Raw genomic sequence first — 21206 nt, forward strand, 5'->3', positions numbered from 1 at the left:
TCCCCTTGGTCTGTTTGTTTATTTTTTGCATGAAAATTATGTTTTCCGAATTATTGTTTTACACCATGTCTTGAAGTCTGGTCATTTCAGTCCTCCAACTTTGCCTGTCTTTGAGTTTTTCTTGGGTGTACTAGGTCCTTTGAATTTCCACAGGAATGTTAGAATTAGCTGTCAATTTCCTCTCAAACAGACCACCGGAATTTTGAATGTGATTCTATTGACTCTCTGGATACATTTTGGAGAAGGATGACATTTTAACGAATCAAGCCATCCATGAACATAGTATATCTCTCTTCGTTTATGTAGACCTTCTTTAATTTCTTTTAATAGTTCTGTAGCTCCCAGCATTCTTCTTCTCCATGGACATTACCCCTCTACCTCCCTTTGCCTCTCAGAGCTAGAAAGATTAAACTTGCAAATTCAGGATGACCCAGTCACTTCCATGACTTCCAATTTACAAGTTCTGTTCTTGGTGACCTCTGCTGAAGTCTCTCAGTGGTGGACACTGTCCCTTTTATTTGCTGTAAAGTCTTCAAAAATCCACATTGCACATCTGGCCCTCCCTGGAATGCACGTGGGGGCACAGTCCCGGCACAGCTGCAGCCATCTTTACATTGTGGCTCCATGCTGTCGGGACAGGGGACATCTCTAGGGGACTTCCAGTCTCCTCAAGTTCCAGCCTGGGATTCGAGGGAGTATCCCAGCTCTTTAATTCCTCCTAACTAATCTGTGATATGTGGCCCCCACACAACCTTTGAGGGACTTGGTTAGCAGAGGACAGTGGGCTGGGCTGTGGTCTCAACTTGGGGCTAACCTCCCTCTTCCTTTAGTTTCTCCTTCTCTTTTCCTCCCTGATTCCTTCCCTTCTTCTCAGGACCTCTGATAAACCTAAGTCCACCCTTAGAAGTTCCTGAGGTTAAAAAAGTAAGTCATTGCCATGAGACAGACTTGAAATTTAAGCCACACAGTTTATTTTCCTCTGTGGTGTGGATGAGACAAACCACGCACCAGGACCTGTGGATACTGGGCTGAAGGTGTCGTCCACGTCCCTAGGAGACCCAGTCCAGGTCCCATGGACACCTTCAGGGACAGCCTTGTTCCTCAGGCAGTGGGGGTGGGGGAGGAGCAGGGAAAGGCACAGAAGGGTCCCCAGCCACCCTGGGAAGGGAGGACAGCTTCACTGTGTACCACAACATTCTGGAACATTCTGGGTTCTGAACTTAATGACCTTCCAAAGTCCTGTGGGCTAGGCTAGGTCTCAATCTGAGTCTCCACCGAGGTCGGGAGTTCCCCCAGGGAGCAGAGAGAAACCCTGAGCAGCACCAGGGGACATCCCTGGAAGGGTGGGCAGGGCTCAGGGACTGAAGGACATGAACCCTGGAAAGAAACCCCTGGGGAACACTTAGTGCCACCACGTGTGTGGCTTGGAGGGGACACCTGGGGAAGGGCTGCCCTCTATGAGCAAGGCGGGGGTGGGGAGAGTCGGAAGAGAGGGTAAAGGCTGGACTCCAACCTGTGTGAGTCACAGCTTGCTACTCGGAGGACTCCTTGGGCATATATGCCACATTGTCATAGGCAGGGGGCGGGGAGGCTGCTGGGCTGGGGATGTTGAAGTCTGTGCTGAAGGCATTTGGCAGGAAAATCACAGACTGCGAAGAAAAGGAACCCAGTCAAAGTCCTGGAGCCCTCTGAGGCCTTCGGGTGTGTTACAGTAGTGCCCTCTTGTGGGCACTCTGAGAGCAGCACCCTCCAGACGCATCCTGCAAGCGGGAACTGCAAGCTCGGAATTTGTCATTCATTCAGCCAATATTTAGGAAAACATTTGCTGGGTCCAACTACTACCCAGCCACTGGGAACACAGCAGTGAGCAAAGCAGACAAAAATCCCATTTCTCTAGGAGCTAATCCTCCCGTGTGATCTCTCCGGACTGTCCCTGTCCTGATTGAGGACTTCCATTCACAGGAACTGCTGGCCCATAGCTCTGGCCTCCAGTCCTCTGGACTGTTTTCCTGAACCCAGCTCACTCCCCTGCCCAAGACCTTCAGGAGCCCTCCCACCCCACCCCGGCAGCAATCTCCACCCCTTGCGCTTCATTTTCCTGCCCAGGCAGCTTTTGCTCTAAGTGGTTCCTCGACTTTGAATGCTCCCCATGGCCCCCCTTTTGATTTCCCTTTTCTCCATCTTCTCGGAAAATAAGCTCAATTTCCACCCCAGTCATGCTACCTCTTCCAATGTCCGTGTCTCCCTTATAGTGAATTCCTGGAGAGTCCCCCAATCCCAGCCCAGGCTTTGGCTCAGCCCGCAGGCTCAGCGCAGCGGCGCCCCCGCGTGGCCACGGGGTGAACAGTCTCATCTTCATGGATGTGCGAGGACTTGTTTGGGACTGGTGATGTCGCTGCACGGCAGTCCCTCCACGTGCTTTCCAGAGGGAAGTGGGAGGAGGCTGGAGGCAGGGAGCCTTCAATGCCCACAGCCCTCCCTAAAGGGCCATATATGACTTGGCGTAGGGTGGGAGTACTCACCGCGTTGGCTTGGGCACGTGTGGCTTGGCACCCAAAGTGGGTGGCAATGACTGCGATGAAGAATTCCAGGATGGTGAAGATGGTGAGCACTGCCAGATAGCCCCTGCCCACATCCTGGGGACCAAAGCCCACAGTCAAGGCAAGCCTGTGACAAGCACCTCCCACCCCAGTGGGAATACCCGGTGCCAGGTTGCCGCGGGGTGTCCCAGCTGTGCCTGCAACCACTCTTCCTGGGCCATCCTGCACCCCCTTCACCCTCCCAGGCTGCTTCCCGGTTCCCCTTGCTGCCCATTTGTGGGATCTATCAGGACTGACAGACCCTCAGTACTCTGGGGCTGCAAACTGTCACTTCCCGTCCCCTCCTGGGTGTGGCTCTACTGTTCTCCAAGTTGGGGGCACTGGCGACACACCCAGTTAGTGACACCAAAATCCATGAGCAGAATGGCCGTTCCAGCAAAGGCCGCCATGGCGCTGAGGATGTTGGTCCCCAGACTGCTCCGCACCTGCCGGACGGAGAGGGACATGAGGGAAAGGACCAGGGCAAAGAGACAGCGGAGAAAGGACAGGGGCGGCAGCTGGCCACGCCAGCCTCCTCCACCCCGCCTCAGGGACCGTGGGAGCAGTGGCCCTGCTCCCTGGGCCTGGCTGCTCTCCTGGATTGTTCTCCTCTCCTCTTCGTCCCTGGGGCCGCAGAAGGATGCCCTCTGCTTCCCTTTCCTTCTGGAAGCTGCTAGGGAGAAGGGCCTGGTCGCCTTCGTGGCCTCCCTGGGCAAGGTTGGCAGCAGGCCTCTGCCTCCCTCCTGCTGTGGAAAGAGCTCAGGTGGAGGCCTTTGTGAGAACCGCCTGCCCACCAGGCCCCGCAGGGCTGCCTGCTCTCCCAGGGCACCTCGTGTGTCTCCCTCTCTCTGGGTGACGGTGAGCGCTGCATCCCTGGTCGCCCCCTTTCTACCCTGGATTGTATTTGGAAGTGTGTCCTGTCTCCTCCTGTCCACGTGCACTTTATGTCTGGTTGCCCTGTCTCTGGCACTAAGCAGATGTCCAGGAAACGCTTGTCGAATGAGCCACATGAGGGAGTGGGCGGGTGGGGGGAGCGGAGTGGAATCCGCCTCGGCCCCCTCGGCCCCTGGTCCCCACGGCCATTCACACTTACCAGGCAGCTGGTGTGGTTCTTCTCGGCTGCCACAGAGAGGGACCCAGAGATGATGAACTGTGGGAAAGAGGGGTCCAGTGAGGCTTCGGCAGGGACGCTGTCCAGGGCACATCTTGCCAGGGCTCTGTGAAGAGGTCACGGGTACCAGGGACAGGGCAGCAGCTGCTTCCTGGCCACCAAGCTGTCTGCCTTCTGGCCAGGCACCTCGGGGTCTCTCTCAAGGGTCTAAAGGAGTCTGTGAGGGTCTGTGCAGGGAATTGGGGCCAGCGCTTCCAAGGTAGGTGTCCCACTGACATCATATCCTCACGGGGCTTCTGTCCTGCTGGGCAGCACAGACACTTCACAAACACTGGAGAAAGGTGGGGGTGTAGTGACCAGGAGCCGTGGGGGTACTTGAGGTTGGAGGATGGACAGGAGAGGCCTCTGAGCTGCAGGGAGAGGTGCAGAGTTTGTGGGGTGCAGAGGCCGGCTCCAGGGATGGCTCCCGAGGGACCTGCCTCATGGCGCCCATGGGCTGGGCAGTCGTCTCTAGGCTGGCTCTGTGACCGGCTGGACTGCGGGCAGGTGGCAGTGGCACTCAGCGGTTCTGGGCCCCGCACTCAGCAGGCCTGGCAGCTTGTGGTTCGCTGCTGCCATGCTGGAGAGGTGCAGGGACGGGTCACATGGAAAGGCCAGAGGGAGACGGTGAGGTCCCAGAGGCCCTGGGGACACAGGGGATGAGGACTAGGAGGGAGCCACCACAGCCGTCCAGGCAGTGAGCAGCAGGGTATGCGATAGCGGAGGAGAGGTGGGCCAGCGCAGCCTTGCTCTGGAGGCCAAGTCCGTGGCCCTGCTGGTGCGCTGATGTGGGAGTGGGAGGAGGAGTCCAGGATGACTCTTGGCATGCTTTTGGCTTTGGCAACTGGATGGATGGCCGTGTCTTTTGCCAAGATGAGGGAGGGGTAGGGTTGGAAACGGGGCGGGAACTGAGCTTAGTTTTGAGATGTGGAGTTGCCTCTTCAGCATCAACTGGCTGTGTCAAGATGGCACTGGATTTAGAGTCCAGCTCCCAGCGCTGGAGGCCAACAAGGAAGCTGAGCCTCAGAGAGGGGCAGTGACTGGCCCAGGGCTGCACAGAGGAGTCCCAGCTGGAGCCATGGCTCAGCTGTCCTGTCTCCTTCCTTCTGTGCCCGTGAGGACTCCCGTGAACCTCTGAGGAAAGCTATCCATGTGGACTTTCTGGGGTCCCCAGAGGCCAGCAGTGTGCAGACCCCATGGAATGATTAGGTGTTGAGGCTGGGGAAGTCCTGCCTGGGTCTCCCGACCCTGATGTCTCCTGAGCTTGAAGAGCAGGTTCTTACTTTGATTTTTCCCTTCCACCATGTTTGACGTCCCTCTGAGGCATGTTGTGTGACAGAGCCTGGCAGGAGGGAGCTCAGGAAAGAAGGGGACTCCTTTCTTTCTCCCTGTTGTGATTTTTTTTTCTTGTAAAGTGTCCAATTTGCCCACATTTTCCTCCAACTTTGGGTCACTCTGGACCATTAAGAGTTAGCGCCAGTCCCCAAGCATGGCCAAGTGACCATCCTTCTCTAGCCATGGCGTGTCAGCAATTTTGGCCTCTCTGGACCCCATTTTTTGGGGGTTTGGCCTCTTGCTGGAGGCCGCCTGGACAGGGGAAGAAAGATGCTGTGTCTGTGTTTGCCTCCCCAGGAGGCCCTCCTGCAAACCTGACTCTCTCCATCAGGGGAGTCCTCACAAACGGTAGTCGCCATTAGCTGCAGAACTTGAGGGCTAGTCACTGGCTCTGTTCTGTATCATCTCTTGATTTCCTCAGCAAACTGTGGAGTGGTCAGGGCTGTGGCTAGGAACCCAGTTCTTAGTGGAGGAAGCTGAGGCTTGAGTTTCAGTGACTTGCCTAAGGGACGTCATGATCATAAGTGGTGGGACTGGGATTCAGACCCCACTGGCCTGACCCCAAAGCTTTTGCAAAGGCGCGAACGGCGTTCACTTTGCAAACACTGAAATGCGCCTTTCTCACTGGAGATGATCAGGAGGCCCTCACCTGGTTGTCCAGCAAGGGTGGGCAGCTGGCCAGTGAGGTGTGGTCAGAGGAATGGGCGCAGGGCTTTCTGGGCTGGTCAGACTCCCTGGGGTAGAGTTCAGAGGGAGCCGAGGGGTTTGGAGGTGGGGTGAGCCTTAGGCTCAGGTGGTAGGCATGTGGCTGGGCCATCCTTTTTTGGCAGCCTGCTCCGGCTGTTTGCTGGAACCTTCCCTACCTAGGTCAGGCTCAGGTTGGGGGTCAGGAGTTGGACTTAGGCTCTGGTTCTCGTAGGAAGTGCTTTAGGTCCCAGCTAGGAGGAGAGGAGCCTAGGACAATGTGGGGGTGAGGCAGGGGGACAGGTGAGACTGGGTGGGGGCCCCTCAGATGGCCCGGCACTCACGCAGGCTCCTCCCCAGAAGGGGACGCCGCCTTCGATGAAGAGCATCCCCAGGTGGCCCCGGCGGACCATGAGCAGGACGCTGCCGAAGCCCAGGTGGATGAGGCCGATGAGGATCTGCGCCGTCTGCGGGAAGCAGCCAGGGCTCAGCCCGCGGGCCGCCGGCTCCACGCCGCCCCCTGCCGGCCCGGGAGGAGAGCGCGGCCGGCCAAGGAACTCAGATCCCATTCTTTGGAGGCGACATCATTATAACATCAGTAAGAGACAGTTTTAAGAGAAAGCCAGCTCCCCGCAGCCACGGGACCCACAGGGCAACGATCCCTGCGGGTTGCATCTGCTTTGTGGTCTGAGTCCGGGTTCTGCAGCATGGCTCTGTGGCTCTCTGGTTTTCCTGGTCCCAACACTCTGCACTGACCACCTCCCTGGCCCTTCCTGTCCCCTGCTGTCTGCAATAAACATGGCCTCGAGCATCCTTTTCATTTCGCAGTCTCTCCCTCATCCATCCCAGTTTGGGTGGGCATGTCCACAGAAGGCAAATGCCTCATCCCACCCCATCCAAACAAGCTGGCGCCTAGCTGCGGCCAATCAGGCGACATCGCCACCTGGCTCCTGGGTTCCCCTGGGGCCACTCCCGCTGCTGGGTGGACCTCCCTGAATGCCTTCTGGTTCTGACAGCTGCCCCATGTGTGAATCATTCTTCGCTCAAATAAACTGTTGAAGGTAATTTGTGTAAAGATTTTCTTCTAAGCAACACGCAAGGGCGTGTCCGTCTATCCAACCATCCAATATTTTATTCCCTCCAAGAGAATAATATCTCAACGCCACCGAGACTGGAATAGAGCGTGAAGGCCATCATTGCTGTGGATGACAGGAGCTGGCTCTTGGCTACACTGTCTTGGTCCCCTGGTCCCCTGTCCCTCCTTCCTCTGCTCATTACATCCCAGCCCTGACAACCTTCTGTCTCTGTTCTTGAACAAGCCACCTCCCTCCCACCCAGAGCCCTTTACACTTGCTGTCCCCTCCACTCTGAGGATCCTTCCCCTCACCCACCCTGGGTCCATCTTCCCTGACTGCCTTCAACCTGACATTTAGGTTTTAGCTTCAAGGTTAGCTCCCCAGGAGAACTTCCCGGCCCTAGCTGGTGTCGCCCCTCCCCCACCCTCACGTCCTCATCAGCCTCATTAGTTCTCTGAGTCATCTGTTCCCCGTGAGCTCCACGGGGCGGGGTCCTGGGCTCTCTGGTGCAGGACCCAGACCTCCTCAAGTATCTGACCACTGCCTGCTGCCCCTTCCCGGGGGTCCTGGATGCCCCGCGGCTGGGTGCTCACTACCTGCCCAGCACCTAGGCCTCCGACCTTCGGGAGTTGCTGCTCTTACCCCTAAAGCTTTGGGCTCTCCGGTCAGAAATGTCTCCACTGGACGCAGGTCGGACTGCGGGGTGGCCCTGGGCGCCTGCGCCCCCAGCGGTGGCTCCTCGAACTGCACGACCCCTGGAGGCTGGCACATGGAGGGGGGCAGAAGCGCGGGAGGCGGGCGGAGGCCGCTGGCGTTGCTGGGCGGGATGACCACGAATACCCCGTTGCTGGCGGGAGGCGCGGACATGGTGCTCAGGGGGCCTGGGAAACAAAGGCTCGGGGTAATAATGTACCGATGGAGGCTCCACGTTTGCATAAGGCTTCTTGTCTTTCCTTACCCAAGGCAGGATGTGGTCCAATCCTCTGATCCTACTGAGGAAGCCGAAAATTAAGGAATGGAGGTAGGTCCCAGGACAGGGGCTTTCAGGCAGATAAGCCTGAGACTTAACTCAGGTCTCTTTGATGTCAGAGGTCCTGACCTTAAACTCTTGTGCTGTATTATGTGAAAGGCACCCCCACCCCTTTATTTTTTGCTACACTGGAGATCAAACTGAGAGCCTTCTGTAGGCGAGGCAAGAGCTTCCCCACGCAGCTACAATCCCAGCCCAAGGGGGGACATTCTGAAGGAGCAGGTACTTAAACATACTCATTTCCCCCAGAGAGGGTAAGTGACTTTCCCAAGTACACACAGCTAGTGCAAGGTAGAGCTTAGCCAGAGAGCCAGCTTCTTTACCCTTAGTTCAGGACTTACTCTTCCCTTCCTGCCTCTCAGTCTGCAGCTGTTGAACTTGTGCAAATAATTCCCCTGGGTGGGTTCCTGCCGTGGGAGCCCTTCTCTTGGACAAATGTCATTATGTTGCCAAGATGACACGGGTTATGGAGACATTGGGTGTGGTTGGTCTGGGAAAACATTAGAGAGAAACCATCTAGTAGCCAGGTGTCGGAGATGAGTTAACCAGGAAAAAGCAGGGTGATCCGTCTGCTGGATTATATGACGTTAAACACGTCAACCTTCTTGTTGGCCTTCTAAGCCGAGTTCAGCATTTCAGGACACAGCTCCGGACCCTGGCAGATTTTGGTCACCTCCCCTTGCCTCAGTTCCCTGACCAGTAAAGTGGGGATAATAACACTGGTACCAGCCTCATAATACCCATCAAAGCCATCCCTTACCCTGCTTAGGCACAACACTCATTGCATGAAATATTTTCTTTCTTTTTTTTGGTATTAGGATTAAACCTAGGGACACTCAACGGCTGAGCCTCATCCCCAGCCCCAGCCCTTTTTATTTTTTATTTAGAGACAGGGTCTTGCTAAGTTGCTTAGGGCCTTGCTGAGTTGCTGAGGCTGGCTTTGAATTCCTCCTGCCTCTGCCCCTCCAGAACCACTGGGATTGCAGGCATGCGCCATTGTGCTCAGCTCCTGAAATAGTTTCTTAAACATAACACATGTATGTACATGTGCATCTGTGCGTGCATATATTCCACTGTATACACATGTGTGTGCCAGTCGCTTAAAATGAACAGCAAGTGTGTGTCTCTAGTGCCCTGAGAGCTATTGCGCATGTCCACGGGAGGCAGCTGGCTGCAGGCTGTGCGGCAAGTTCTCTGCAGTCCTGACGAGGCCTGGCGGACCTCGTCCTGGCGATGCTGGGGTCCTTGGGTTCGCCTCCTGTGTGTCTTCTGGGCAGCCTGTGCCGTTTGCTCTGGGACAGGTCTGAGCTCTGTTGGAGGACCTGCTAGGCAAGGGTCAGGGTGGACCTGCAAGAGTGAACCAGAGGGAGAGCAGCCTGGGCTGTTGGGCGAGGCCTGCAGGGACTGGGGACTCGGAGACACCGAGGACACGCTGGGTGACAATCTGCGGCCTCGAACATTATCTGTTCACTGTAAGTGACTGGTTTATATGTCTTAAATTTGAGGCCAGTGGTGTTATAACCAACCACATGGAGAACGAGGTGTAAGTCACTGTACATTCTGAAGGGCTGGCTCACAAGGCTTCCTCCAGCCAGGGTGCTGTGACAACACGTGACAGCCGGAACAGGTCTCCATGGGGATTATGCACTGACCTGCCACGCAGCGCTCACTCTGTTGGGGGCTCTCATCTGCATGAACTCACATTAAAATGATCATTAGCAGGCATGAACATTGATTAGAACAGGATTAACAAACTTTTTCTCAATCAGTGAATATTTGGGGCCTTATGGAACCACATAGCTTCTGTTGCAATTAGGAAACTCCTCTGCTTTAGCGCAGAGCAGACATAGGTGGCACACACACAAATGGGTGAGGCTGTTGTTGACAAGAGCAGGCGGTGGGCCATGTGTGATCAGTGGACTGCAGCGTGCCATCCCTGTTCTTAGAACACGGCCTGGCACATAGTAAGTGCTCAGTGAAATTCACCTACTGCTTTAAATAACTGCTGCGTACAGTGATTATATGCTGGGCAAGATGTGAATGTGCAGTGAGCTGCCCTACCTTTCTATATAATAAGGGGAATGACGGCTGCTGCTATAGTTTGGATCCCAATGCTCTTTTGTTAAATGCCTGGTCTCCAGCTTGGTGCTCTTGGGAGATGGTGGAAGCTTTAAGATGGCACTTGGCCAGGCGCAAGCTTACAATCCCAGCAGCTCAGGAGGCGGAGGCAGGAAGATTGCAAGTTCAAAGCCAGCTTCAGCAACTTAGTGAGGCCCTAAGCAACTTAGTGAGACCTTGTCTCAAAATAAAGAATAAAATGGGCTGGGGATATGGCTCGGTGGTTGAGTGTCCCTAGTTCAATCCTGGTACCAAAAAAAAAAAAAAAAAAAAAAAAAAAAAAAAGAAAAAAAAAGGAAAAGAAAGAAAGAAAAAAGAGAGAGAGGCGGACTTGGGGGATGTCCTTAGGTTATTGGGGGTGTGTCCATGAAGGAGATTGTGGGATCCTGGACCCTCCTCTTCCTCTTTCCTTCCTGACTCTAAGGGGCCTGGTCTTCCTTTGCCTCATGCTCCTGCCATGATGTGCTGCCTCATCACAGGCCCCAAAGCAACAGGGCCAACTGATGGATCATGGACTGGAACCTTCAAAACTGTGAGCCAGAATAAACCTTTTGTCTTTATAAGTTGATTGTCTCAGGCATTTGTTACAGTGATGGAGAGCTGGCTCATACAGCTGCCCTCTTGCCTCAAAGGTTGTTAGGATCACTGCAAAAATGGACAAGAATGTCCTTGAGGATAGGAAAGAGCAGTGAAGGGCTGTGCTCAGGGTGACTTGGCTAGTAAATGGCAGGGTGTGGAGTTAAGCTCACGCGTGTCCCAGCCAAAGGGGCTGCCTCCGGGGGCAGTCACGCTGTTCTTTGACCATTGGTCTGGCCCACATGTTCTGGTTGCCTTCAGGTCAACATGACTTGTTTTGGTTAAATGAGTGTCTGAGCCGAGGGTCTAGTGGTCAGTGCAGGAGCCCACAGAGCTCCTCTTCCCTGTGTCACAGTGACTAGCAAAGTTCCATGCAGAGGGCCTTCTATTTACCTGGGCCCCTGAGTAAGCAGGACGAGGAACCCAAGGAAGAGATCAATCTTTGTTATTTTAAGCCATTAAGATGTTTGTTACAGCAGCATAACCTGGCTTCTCCTGACTGCTACCTCCTCCAGAAATGAATATCTGTAACACACACACACACACCACAGTCCATGCCCTTGAGGAGCCTAGAGTCTGGAAGGAGGAGCAAGAGGAATTTGCAATTCAGTCCCACAAACAATTATTGAGCATTTACTGTGTGCACTGGGCTCAGGTCCTGGGAGTCCCTGTGAAGGAAAAGAGGCCACTTCCAGGAGAGAGAGGCTGGGGAGGCGTCCCGGATGGACCTCAGGGATGTCTTCAGGGGGGACAGGGCCTAAACCAGCGACCCTGAGACTGCTCTTCTTACCCCCTCCTGCAGGCTCCTTCCCTTCCTTCCGTCTGTCTGTCCTACCCACTGGGCTTTTCCCTCCCTGCCAGACATATTTGGGAAGATGAGGCAGTTTCTGGGGACATCAGTAAATAAAGACTGCCTGCCCTAAGAGTCCATGAAAATGGGATGAGAGAGACCGAGGGCAGGAAGATGGAGAATCTATTTGAGGATGACCCACCCCATCGACAGGCTTTTGACTTTCTCAGATGTGAATAATGGACAGTTACAGCCATCATCTCACTCTGAGAGAGAGTCCGGCATAGATTATTAGCTGTGCTTTAGAGAGGAAACAGATTCAGAGAGGGTGAGTGTCACCCTCCTGGTCACACAGCACCTCGGTGGCAGAACTGGGATGGATCTTAGAACACCACTTCTCAGTAGGAATGACAGTGATATTACGGGACATTATCATACACTTCTGGGTTAGAAGCAGGCTTTCTTGGAGTGAGGGGACTGATGCTTGAACTTGACTCCTTGGAGGAAGGGTTCTAAGATGCCAGGCCTTCCCAGATCATCAAGTTAAAAGCCAGTGAGTGCATCTGCCAGCTCCGCCTTCTCCGAGGAGGTTCATTAAGGCAAAGCCGTGTTCTCACTTTCATCTGGAAGGACATCTTCACGGCAGCAGGGCGGGAAGGACCCCAGTTAAAGGAGCAGACCTAACTCCTCCAGGCTCACCCCTGGGTGGATGCCATTTCCTGGGGACAGTTGAAATCTGCATCTGAGACCCACGGTGGGTGGGGGGTGCCCATGTGGACCTTCTCTGGGGCCAGGAGGGCTCTGGGATCGCCTCAGGCTGAGCCACCCAGAAGGAGACGCCTGGGGCGGGGGGGGGGGGGGGGGACGAGAAGACACCTGCAAAAATAGGCTCCCTGCCCCAGGCAGGTTACGTGGCAGTCACAAGCAGGAAGGTGTCACAGAGTTCCTGAGACTCAGGAGCCGCTCTCTCCCCACCCCCCGCAGCCCTGGGTGAGGGATGGGCCCATCTGCTGCTTCCGAGACCCGCCTGGTCTCTGTGCCATCCCAACCGACCGACCGCGGGCCCCAACACTGCTGCGTGCGTGCGTGGCAGGGACAGGCAGGTGGAAACGAGGGAAGGTCACAGCCCTCACCTCCAGGAGTTACGTGGCAGCCTCCGTCCTGTACAGAGACAAAGGAAACCCCCTGACCTAGGTAGACATGAGGGGTCAGCTCTGGTGACCGCTGTGACGGCCCCTTGTGGGCACAGCCCTTCACAGTTTACGAGCTCTCACAGAGACCCCTGTAACAACCCTGAGAGGCCGGTGGGCTGTGCCCACTCTGCAGTCTGGCAAGCTGAGGGTCCGAGGAGCAGTGTGGAGGGGGGCCAGGCTGTGGGCCTTGGAGGCTGAAGGTGTCAGAGACGTTCGCACTGAGGTTTCGGCTGAGACCCTGGGGTGAGCGGTGCCACCAACGGCCCAGAGGGAATTGCAGAGAGGAGGTGGCTGGGAACCTGCTAGGTGACTTTTACACCTTTCCCACAGGGTGGGAGTGGGGTGGAGAGCAGATTTGGGGAGAGAACATTTAGAGTGGGGGGGGAGGGGGACACACCCTCGTTCTCCTCAAGGGTGTAGGAGGCTGTGGGGCAGAATTCCTGTGTAGGCCCCGCGTCGGGACTCCAGAGTTGAGCGAGGAGGTTTGGGGTGGGTACCCAGGGGGGAGACCCTCAGTGATGGGCATCTCTGCAGAACCCGTGAGACACTCCTGAAACAGAACCCGTGAGACACCCCTGAAATAGAGCCCATGAGACACCCCGCAGAGAAGGGCCAGCCTCAGGGGGATTTGCCAGCTCAGAACAGCCCCCGGCGAGCCCATGAGATCGTCTTCTCCTTCCCCATCATCCAGCCTCTCAGTGCCACCCGAGCCAGCTGGGCCGCAGGGCAGGCCGGTGGGAAAGGGAGGGGGACCACGCAATGCCCTTCTCACCTGCCACACAGTATGGGACTGGACGCTCTGAGGCTCTGAGCCAGAGAAGCCTCAGGACTGCCCCGGTCCCTTCTCTAGTCACTTTGGCTGTCAAAAGAGGGGGATGCCCATCTGGTGCCTGAACCTGGCACGCAGGAGGCCTTGGATACCTGCCGGCTTCTGCTGGGTTGGCGACCTTGGGAGCAGATTCTGTTACTGTGCCCGAGGTCAGAGGCAGGCAGTGGGAGGCGGCCATGTCCTGGCCTTGCTGGTGCTGAGCAGCCAGGGATCCCCTTGGGGGCCCTCTCAGCTTCCTCTTTATGCCCAGGCTGGAGCTGCTGCCTAGGGAGGTGCTACAGCTGGGGACAGAGGCTCCAAGTGGGGAATCTTGGGTGAAATGCCCAGGAGCACAGCTCGGGGCGGCAGTGGTCAGGCCACAGGCCCTTGGTCAGCCTGGGGAGCATCCATACTACCCCACGTGGGCTTAGCCGGCTAAGTGACTTGGGCAAGAGGCTTCACCTCTCAGGGCCTCGGTTTCCCCGTCTGTCAGGTGGGTGGCTCTGGTGTCGGTCGGGGTGGGGTGCGCCAGGCTCCCGAGGATGCTGCTCGACTCCCCCACTGCCAGCCTCGCTCCCAGGACCCCACAGGACTTTGCTCCTTCTGCCCGAGTCCCACCCTGAGGCATTGGACTCCCAGGAGGCTCTCCTGGGCTCTTGGATGTCAGCCCTTCCGGGCGGGACAGACCTGGGGAGGAGGCCAGCACAGGCCACCTGGACGGGAGGCAGGCTCCACCCCAGGGACCGCACCACGCCCACCACGGTTCCATGCATCCAGAGGGGGGTGGCCAGGCAGCCCCTTCCTTCCCTGGGTCTCCATTTCCCCCTGAAAACCCCTGCTGAGCCCTCTCTTTCTCTAGGAGAAGGGCAGGGCAGGGTGCCTGTGTCTGGGTTAAGATGATTCCTCTGGCCAAATGGCGGATGGTTTGGGGTGGGGGTGAGGTTTCCCTGGAGGATGGCTAGGACCTGGGGTCTTGGGGGATACGTGAGTCATCTCAGTCCCTGGCTTTGAGCAGAAAAGGCAGATGCTCCTCCTCTGCCCCTACCTGCCCATGCAGGAGGGCCCCAGGCCCTGAGCTGAGGTCTCCGTCAGTGGGTGGCCCTGGGAACAGTCCTGTCCCCCTCAGTGCCAGGTGAGGGGGAGACCCGCGGGCCTCAGCCTTCTCTGTCCAGTGGTCTCTTCCTCTCCCCCCCTGGGGACCCCATGTATCCCCTTTCCCATGTCCCCCATCATGTCCAGGGTTGGGAGGCTGGGGCCAGCCTCAGGAGGCCGGCGGGTACTCACCGGGCTGCCGCGGCTGCTCTGCTGGCCGCCGGCTCCCTGCTGCCTCTGTTCTCCCGCATTCACACATAGCTTTGTGTGAGAGCTTTGCTATGTGCGTGGGGCTTGGAAATCACTCTGCTTGTGAGCCGCGCCTCTGGGGAGTGATCAAGTCCCTCCTGGTTCTGAGCACCCCCCTGCTCTGGGCCAGCAGAGTGGCTGAGGAAGTCGCTCGGGGGTCACTGGTCTCCCAGCCTCAAGGGCCCTGGGGGAGCATCAAGCCTTCCACCCACAGGACGCTGAAGCCCACAGAGGCCGGCGAACTGCTGGGGTTCCTCTGTTCATGTCATAGCTGGGAGGGGTCTCCATGTGGCCTTCACCTCCTCCCACCCAGGAGACTTGTGCAACCTTAGATCAGGGACCAGGTGGCCCACGGCGTTCCCGGCAGGAATGGAGGGTGTGTGTGTGAGGTGTGTGTGTGTGTGTGAGGTGTGTGTGCGTGTGCACAGTGTAGTCAAGCGGCAGAGGAGGATTTGCATATCAGTTTCTAGGTTCAGATTCTTGCCAAAGTACCTTTGCACAGGTGTCTCTGCACAAAGTCTGGGAGCCCACGCAGGATCCACAGGCTCAAGGTAGCCTTGGGGACAGGCCTGGGCCAACTCCCAGCTACTCAGAACAGGGCTGAGTGCCACACTGACCCTCACAGCTCTCCTCACCCGTGTGTATCCACACCTCTGGCGGCAGGGACTGAAGTCCATTTTCTCCAAACCCTTGACACTGGGCTGCCCTGGGGCTTCCTGTGCCCCCGGGAAGCAGGAGGGGGCATGTCCCTTCTGAGATGAGGCTCTGCAGGGCCTTGCTGGCCCCTGGCTCTCTGGGTACTGTGAGCAGCATGACGAGCCTGCCAAGCCCAGGTGGGATCCGCCAACCGATTGGCTGCAGGGAGAGCAAGTGCTCTCTGCGTGTGTGTGGGGCTTGGGGCTGTTTGCTCCGTGTGCAGTGCGTCTGTGGAGACAGCCGCGGGAAGCAATCTGTCCCTATGGTGGCCTCATCGCTCTCATATAAGCAACTCCACAGGCCAGGCACCAGATAAGGCAGCGTCGTGGATCATAAAAGGACACTTCCAGGTGTGGCGCTGTGGCCTCCCCATGCTTCCAGCAGGGGACCAAGGCCTCTCTGGCCTGGCCCTGCCTTCCCTCCCCCGCTTCTTATGGAGAGCAGGGAGGGGCTTTCTCTGAAGTCCCATCTGCCTCACAACAGACCCTCCAAAGCCCACACAATTGTCGTAAGCCCTCTCCCTCCATTTCATCAACCAGGAAAGACTTACTGTCACAGGAGACTGAAGGTCAATGTCACAGCTGTCACAGGCTGTCACTTAATCTCCTGTAGACAACTTTTATTACACACAGTGAACTTCATCTGCATAAGGAGGCACCGTGGTCTACACTGTTTCCACTGTGAGCTCTCCCTCCTCTCTTCTCAGCACAGAGCCTGCTGCCCGCTGCCCACCCCCAGAGCCCAGACCTGTGATTCTGCAGCACGGGAAGCGCCCAGCCGGGGGGCCCTGGCACCAGATGGGTTTTGTGAGATCCTGTGTGCGCACTCGTAATAAATTTGAATATCTTCTCTCCTGTGAATCTGTCCACTGTCAGTTTATTTTATAGTATCATGGGGGTGCCAGAGCAGTCCCCAAAGATGGGTAGTTTTATTTTTTTTTGGTCTGATGATGAAGCTGAGTGGTTCAGTCCATCAAAGATGTCACTGATGTTTTCATTGTTGCCGTTGTTAGTACTCTTGATGGTCCAGTTAGTCCCTTTTTGGCCTTAGCTGGATCACTGAGGACATCTACCGTGGAATCGTGTAGCATGGGATCTTCTGGGGTTGCCTTTTTCACCAGATGGTGGTGTGGACTGAAGGGAGGCCGTCACTCCCAATACACCTCTTTTTTTTTTTTTCCAAGAGGCTTTCTCCAATCTATTTCTTTGGGAAAGGAAAACAAAAAGTCTTTCCATCCTATATGGTAGAGATGTATATTTATATATAATTTCTTTTGTGGTTGGACATCCCAGAGCTGAGTCCAACTAGGCCTCTTGACATAAAGTTCCTTTTGAACTGAAGGCAACTGGGCAGCAGCCAACACCAGGAGGCGGGTTTTCCACCCTCCCCGCCCTTTTCTGCCTAGAGGCAGGAGGCAAATTCACCTTTACTGCAGATGCCTAGGACCTTCTCAGCGCAGAGATGGCAGGACTGCTGCCTTAGCAATCTCTGCGTTTGGAAGTCTAAACCTGCTTGTCCTGCCGGTTCCTCTAGGAATTCCTCATCTCTCCACCCTCCCCCACCCAGGACGCTGAGGCTGAGTCCTGCAGCTCCCTGAGCTTCTACCTCGGGCTGCGCCCCAGCCTGTTCTTTGCTGAAGATGCCCAGTTCCGAAGGCTGCCTTGAGTTACTTTATAGGAAGAGAACCCAGGAGTGAGGGTGCCTTGGCATGTGGTAAGTGCGTATTTTACTTTTTAATGATCAGCCAGAGTTTTTCCCAGAGTGGCAGCGCCATATGCAATCCCGACAGTAGCCTAAGGGACTCTGGTTGTTCTGAGTTTTCTCTAGCACTTGGTATTTGCCCGTTTTCAGTTTGAGCTATTCTGACAGGTGAAAGTGCTGTTTTGTCATAGGGTCATGGCTAATGACATTGAACTTCTTTGCATGTACTTATTTGCAATCCCACATTTTCTTTGTTAAACTAGTGAAGTCTTTATTCCATTTTGTTATTAGATTGAGTTTGGAGAGTTCTTTATAGTCTTTGTCAGATTTGCAAACATTTTCTCCTAATTTGTGACTTTTTATCATTTTTTTAGTACTAGGATTGGACTCAGGGGTGCTTAACCACTGATCCACATTCCCAGCCCTTCAAAAATTTTTCTTTTTACGTTTTGAGACAGGGCCTCTCTAAGCTTCTAAGGCTGGCTTTAAACTCATGATCCTCCTGCTCCAGCCTCCTGAGCCGCTGGGATGGCAGGTGTGAGCCACCGAACCTGGCAACTTTTAATCTTTTCTATGAGATGTTTTACAGAGCAAAAATTTGAATTTTAAGTTCAATTTATCGATGTGTTCTTGTTCAGTGAATTGTATCTTTGATGTTATATCTAAACACTCCAGGTCTCAAAGGTTTTCTCTTACATTTTTTTTCCTATAAACTTTATAGTTCTACATTTTGAGATTAGATCTACATTAATTTTGAGTTAATGTTTTGCATAAGGCCTGAGATTTAGATTGAGTTCCTTTTAATTTTTTGGCCAAGTGCCAAGTTGTTCCGATACCGTGGGTAGAAATGACCAATCTTCCTCTACTGATTTTTTTTTTGTGCCTTTGTCAACCTCAGTTCGTGTAGAAGAGTGGACCCAGACTCTCTGTTCTGCTGTGCTGACAGGTGCCAATGTCACACCGTCTTGATGAGCATAGTCATATAATACTTCTTAAAATTAAATACTGTGCTTCTTCCAGCTTATTCTTATTTTTCAAAATTGCTTTGGATATTTTAATTCCTTGGCCTTTTCCTGTAAATTTTAGACCCAATTTGCCTCTACATACAAAGGATCCAGCTGTTATTTTGATAGTAACTGCTTTACCTCTGTCCACCAACGTAGAGAGGGTTGTATATATATACACACACAATGTCTGTAAGAATATCTATTTATATTCATCTCTTTTCATACAAAAGTAGCGGACTATTTATATTATTCTGTGCATTTTTTCCACTTAAAAAGATATCCTGGAGATCATCTCAAGTAGATCTGGAGATCATGTGAACCCTTCTTTTTAAAAAGAATTATTTATTTTAATTAGGTATATATGTGCACTCCTCTTTACAGCTGCTAAGTTGTCCTTGTTGGACCATGTAGCTTTTGTAGTCCTCTAGTTCCTACCAAAGGACATTTTTTTTTTCGGGGGGGGGGTGGGTAGCCAGGATTGAACTCAGGGGCACTGAGTTCACTGAGTCACATCCCCAGCTCTATTTTGTATTTTATTTAGAGACAGGGTCTCACTGAGTTGCTTAGCACATCGCTTTTGCTGAGGCTGGCTTTGAACTTGTGATCCTCCTGCCTCAGCCTTCTGAGCCACTGGGATCACAGGTGTGCCCCACCACACCTGGTCAAAAGGACATTTTGGGGTGTGTGTGTGTGTGTGTGTGTGTGAGTGGTGCTGGGGATTGAACTCAGGGGTGCTTTGAGTCACATCCCCAGCCCTTTTTGTTGTTTATTTTTAGACAGGGTTTTGCTAAGTTGCTCAGGCTGGTCTCAAACATGCGATCCTTCTACCTCAACCTCCTGAATAGCTGGGATCTGGGATTACAGGCGTGTGCCAACACACCTGGCTATTGATGTTTCCAATTTTGTTTGATCATCAATAATGGTGCCATCAATGAGCTCAGTGGTTCTTAATGGCATGGGGTAGGTGATAGACCCAGCCTGATTTTCTCTTAAAATTGGGAGCCGTCTCCCCACAAAGCCATGAAAAGCTAATTTCGGCTTTACTATAAATTACTGCAAATTCTGCACCTGCTTGGAATGCCTGCCCGGGCCTTGAACTCACCCATGCCTGGCTCTCTGGCCAGATAGCAGCCCTCTCTGAAACTTTAGTGACGCCTCACAAATCTTGGCCTTCCCTGGCCAGACAACGACCCCTTCTGAGGCTCTAATGACCTTCATAAATTCTGATGTCGGGGCCAGCAAAAATGAAAACCTTTGTGTTATGCTCGTCAGAGTTTTGTTATCTGTAACCCGCCCCCCCCCTTGTGTAACTTTCTGGGCTATAAAGCTGGGCTGCAGGAAAGCTGGGGTGCTGTCTTGTTCCCGTGGTTTTGAGTGGGAGAGGCAGCCCGGCCGGTCGAAATGTTAAGCTTGCTTTAATTTGATTTTAATTGGAGTCAGTGGTCTTTTCTTGCATCCTGGTCTCACATAGAAAGGTCACCTCCTCTGGGTCCTCCACCAGCAGAGGGTGGCTGTATCAGCAGAGGGGGGGTGGGTGCATGTTGCTAAGTGGTTGCAGGTGACATTCCTCAGGGGAGTGTGTGTATGTGTGTGTGTGTGTGTGTGTGTGTGTGTGTCTAGGTTTGCACCACTGCCATCTCTTCACACCTCTCTGCTTGGCCTCTGCACTGGAGGGTGAGGTCCAGGGGTCAGGGCCGTGTTCAATTTATACCCTGGGCTGATATGTTGCTGGGAAACGCTGTCACAGAAGACTGGTTACTATAATATTAAAGGGCTCTCATTCCACTTATCCAAGCCCTGGAGACCCCCTACCCACCTTCCCAGTGCTCAGTCCCCTCCCCTGACATAGCTTCTCCTCTGCATGCTCCAGCAATGGAAGGGTTAATCCTGGGCTACCAGGGACCCGCCAGCGCCCTGCCCCAGCTCCTCAGCCTTTTTCCACTGTGATTTTTCAGTGTCTGTGCATCCGTTATGAAATATCTTGATTCCCACTCCCTGGTTGTACCCTTATGATCTAGTACAGCACCTGATACAACAAGAATGGAGGGAAGCTTCTAGCACCCTGTCCAGCACCTTGTAGGTGCGGCATGGACCTGCTCCCCTTCCCTCTCCTGCACCCTCCGGGGCCATGCTCTGCACTGGGGCCATGCTCTGCACTGGGGCTGCAGGTCGGGGGCTGCTTGTGGCCAGGTCCTGAGCAGAGGTGATGAGGAGCTTGATGCCTTGAGCTGAAGGCGTTGGATGCCAACCTCTAGATGTGCTCAACAGTGGGTGACAGTGGACGCCCCCCACACAAGGACCCAACCCCCTGCTCTCCCAGGAACCATCTCAGATGGCTCCCAGTCATGCTGCTTCCCGGACAGCGGGGCGTGTCTTCTCCTGCCTGGGGAACAGAAATGGAGACTTTTATGGAAAAGGGAAACCAGATGAGCCGGTGTCGGGTGGAAAGAGGGCTGGCTGTGGGTCAGCAGACAGGGAACCCTGCATTGTGTCCACCCCTCAGTGACTGGCTCAGAGGAGGGATTCCCTCAGCCTCAGTGTCCTCATCTATAAGATGGGTTCACATCCACCTGTACTACCCCTGGAGATTCAATACCTGCGCTCAGTGAAGTACAGGTGCCGTGCCCATGGGAGCGGCCCACTGCCCTTACTCCCCAGAGTGTGGCTCTGGCGTGAGAGTGGTCTTGGGAACCACATCCTGGCGCAGTGTGGGGAGAGCATAATATGGTAGTCTCAGGGCCCTCTGGTGACTGGTGACACAAATGTGTCTCCAGAGGAGACTGTGGGGAGCCTGTGGCTGGCACTGCAGTAGCCTAGGGGTTCACTCATCTTGTTGCCTCCCCTCCTCGCTGCAGGTGGAGAAGAGGTGCCCGAGCACAGCTGGTTCCAGAGGACGGCAGGGGCATGGCCACATGAGCAAGGGCGAGGCTCCCTGGAAGATGCTTCCAGTGGAAAGAACCCTGGAGGGAGCACCAGGCCTGTGGCCCCACATCCTGACAGTGTGGCCTGTTATCACACAGGAAAGAAGGCAGAGGGACACCAGAGAGAGGAGGGAGCAGTCATGCAGCCAGTTCTCAATCAATGGGCTGGACTGCTGGCCACAGAGCACCTTTGTGCAACCG

At 54.6% G+C, this 21206-nt stretch overlaps 1 protein-coding gene across 2 annotated transcripts; it reads right to left on the reverse strand.

Annotated features, from left to right (window-relative positions):
• Window positions 1-999: 999 nt before the first annotated feature.
• Window positions 1000-7691, reverse strand: Ms4a15 (membrane spanning 4-domains A15). 2 transcript variants are annotated; one of them, XM_026407640.2, is made up of 6 exons: window positions 7467-7691; window positions 6093-6215; window positions 3673-3729; window positions 2933-3025; window positions 2523-2636; window positions 1000-1649 (listed from the first exon to the last, which is right to left on the reverse strand). In XM_026407640.2, exons 1-6 carry the CDS (start codon window positions 7689-7691, stop codon window positions 1533-1535), a joined length of 729 nt encoding a protein of 242 aa, XP_026263425.2. In that variant the 3' UTR covers window positions 1000-1532. The 2 variants fall into 2 exon arrangements, with proteins under 2 accessions (XP_026263425.2, XP_026263426.2); XM_026407641.2 differs by lacking the exon at window positions 6093-6215.
• Between the last annotated feature and the right edge of the window lie 13515 nt (window positions 7692-21206).

This window comes from Urocitellus parryii, chromosome 4 (genome assembly GCF_045843805.1).
Source record: "Urocitellus parryii isolate mUroPar1 chromosome 4, mUroPar1.hap1, whole genome shotgun sequence".
In the NCBI taxonomy this organism is placed as follows: Eukaryota; Metazoa; Chordata; class Mammalia; order Rodentia; family Sciuridae; genus Urocitellus; species Urocitellus parryii.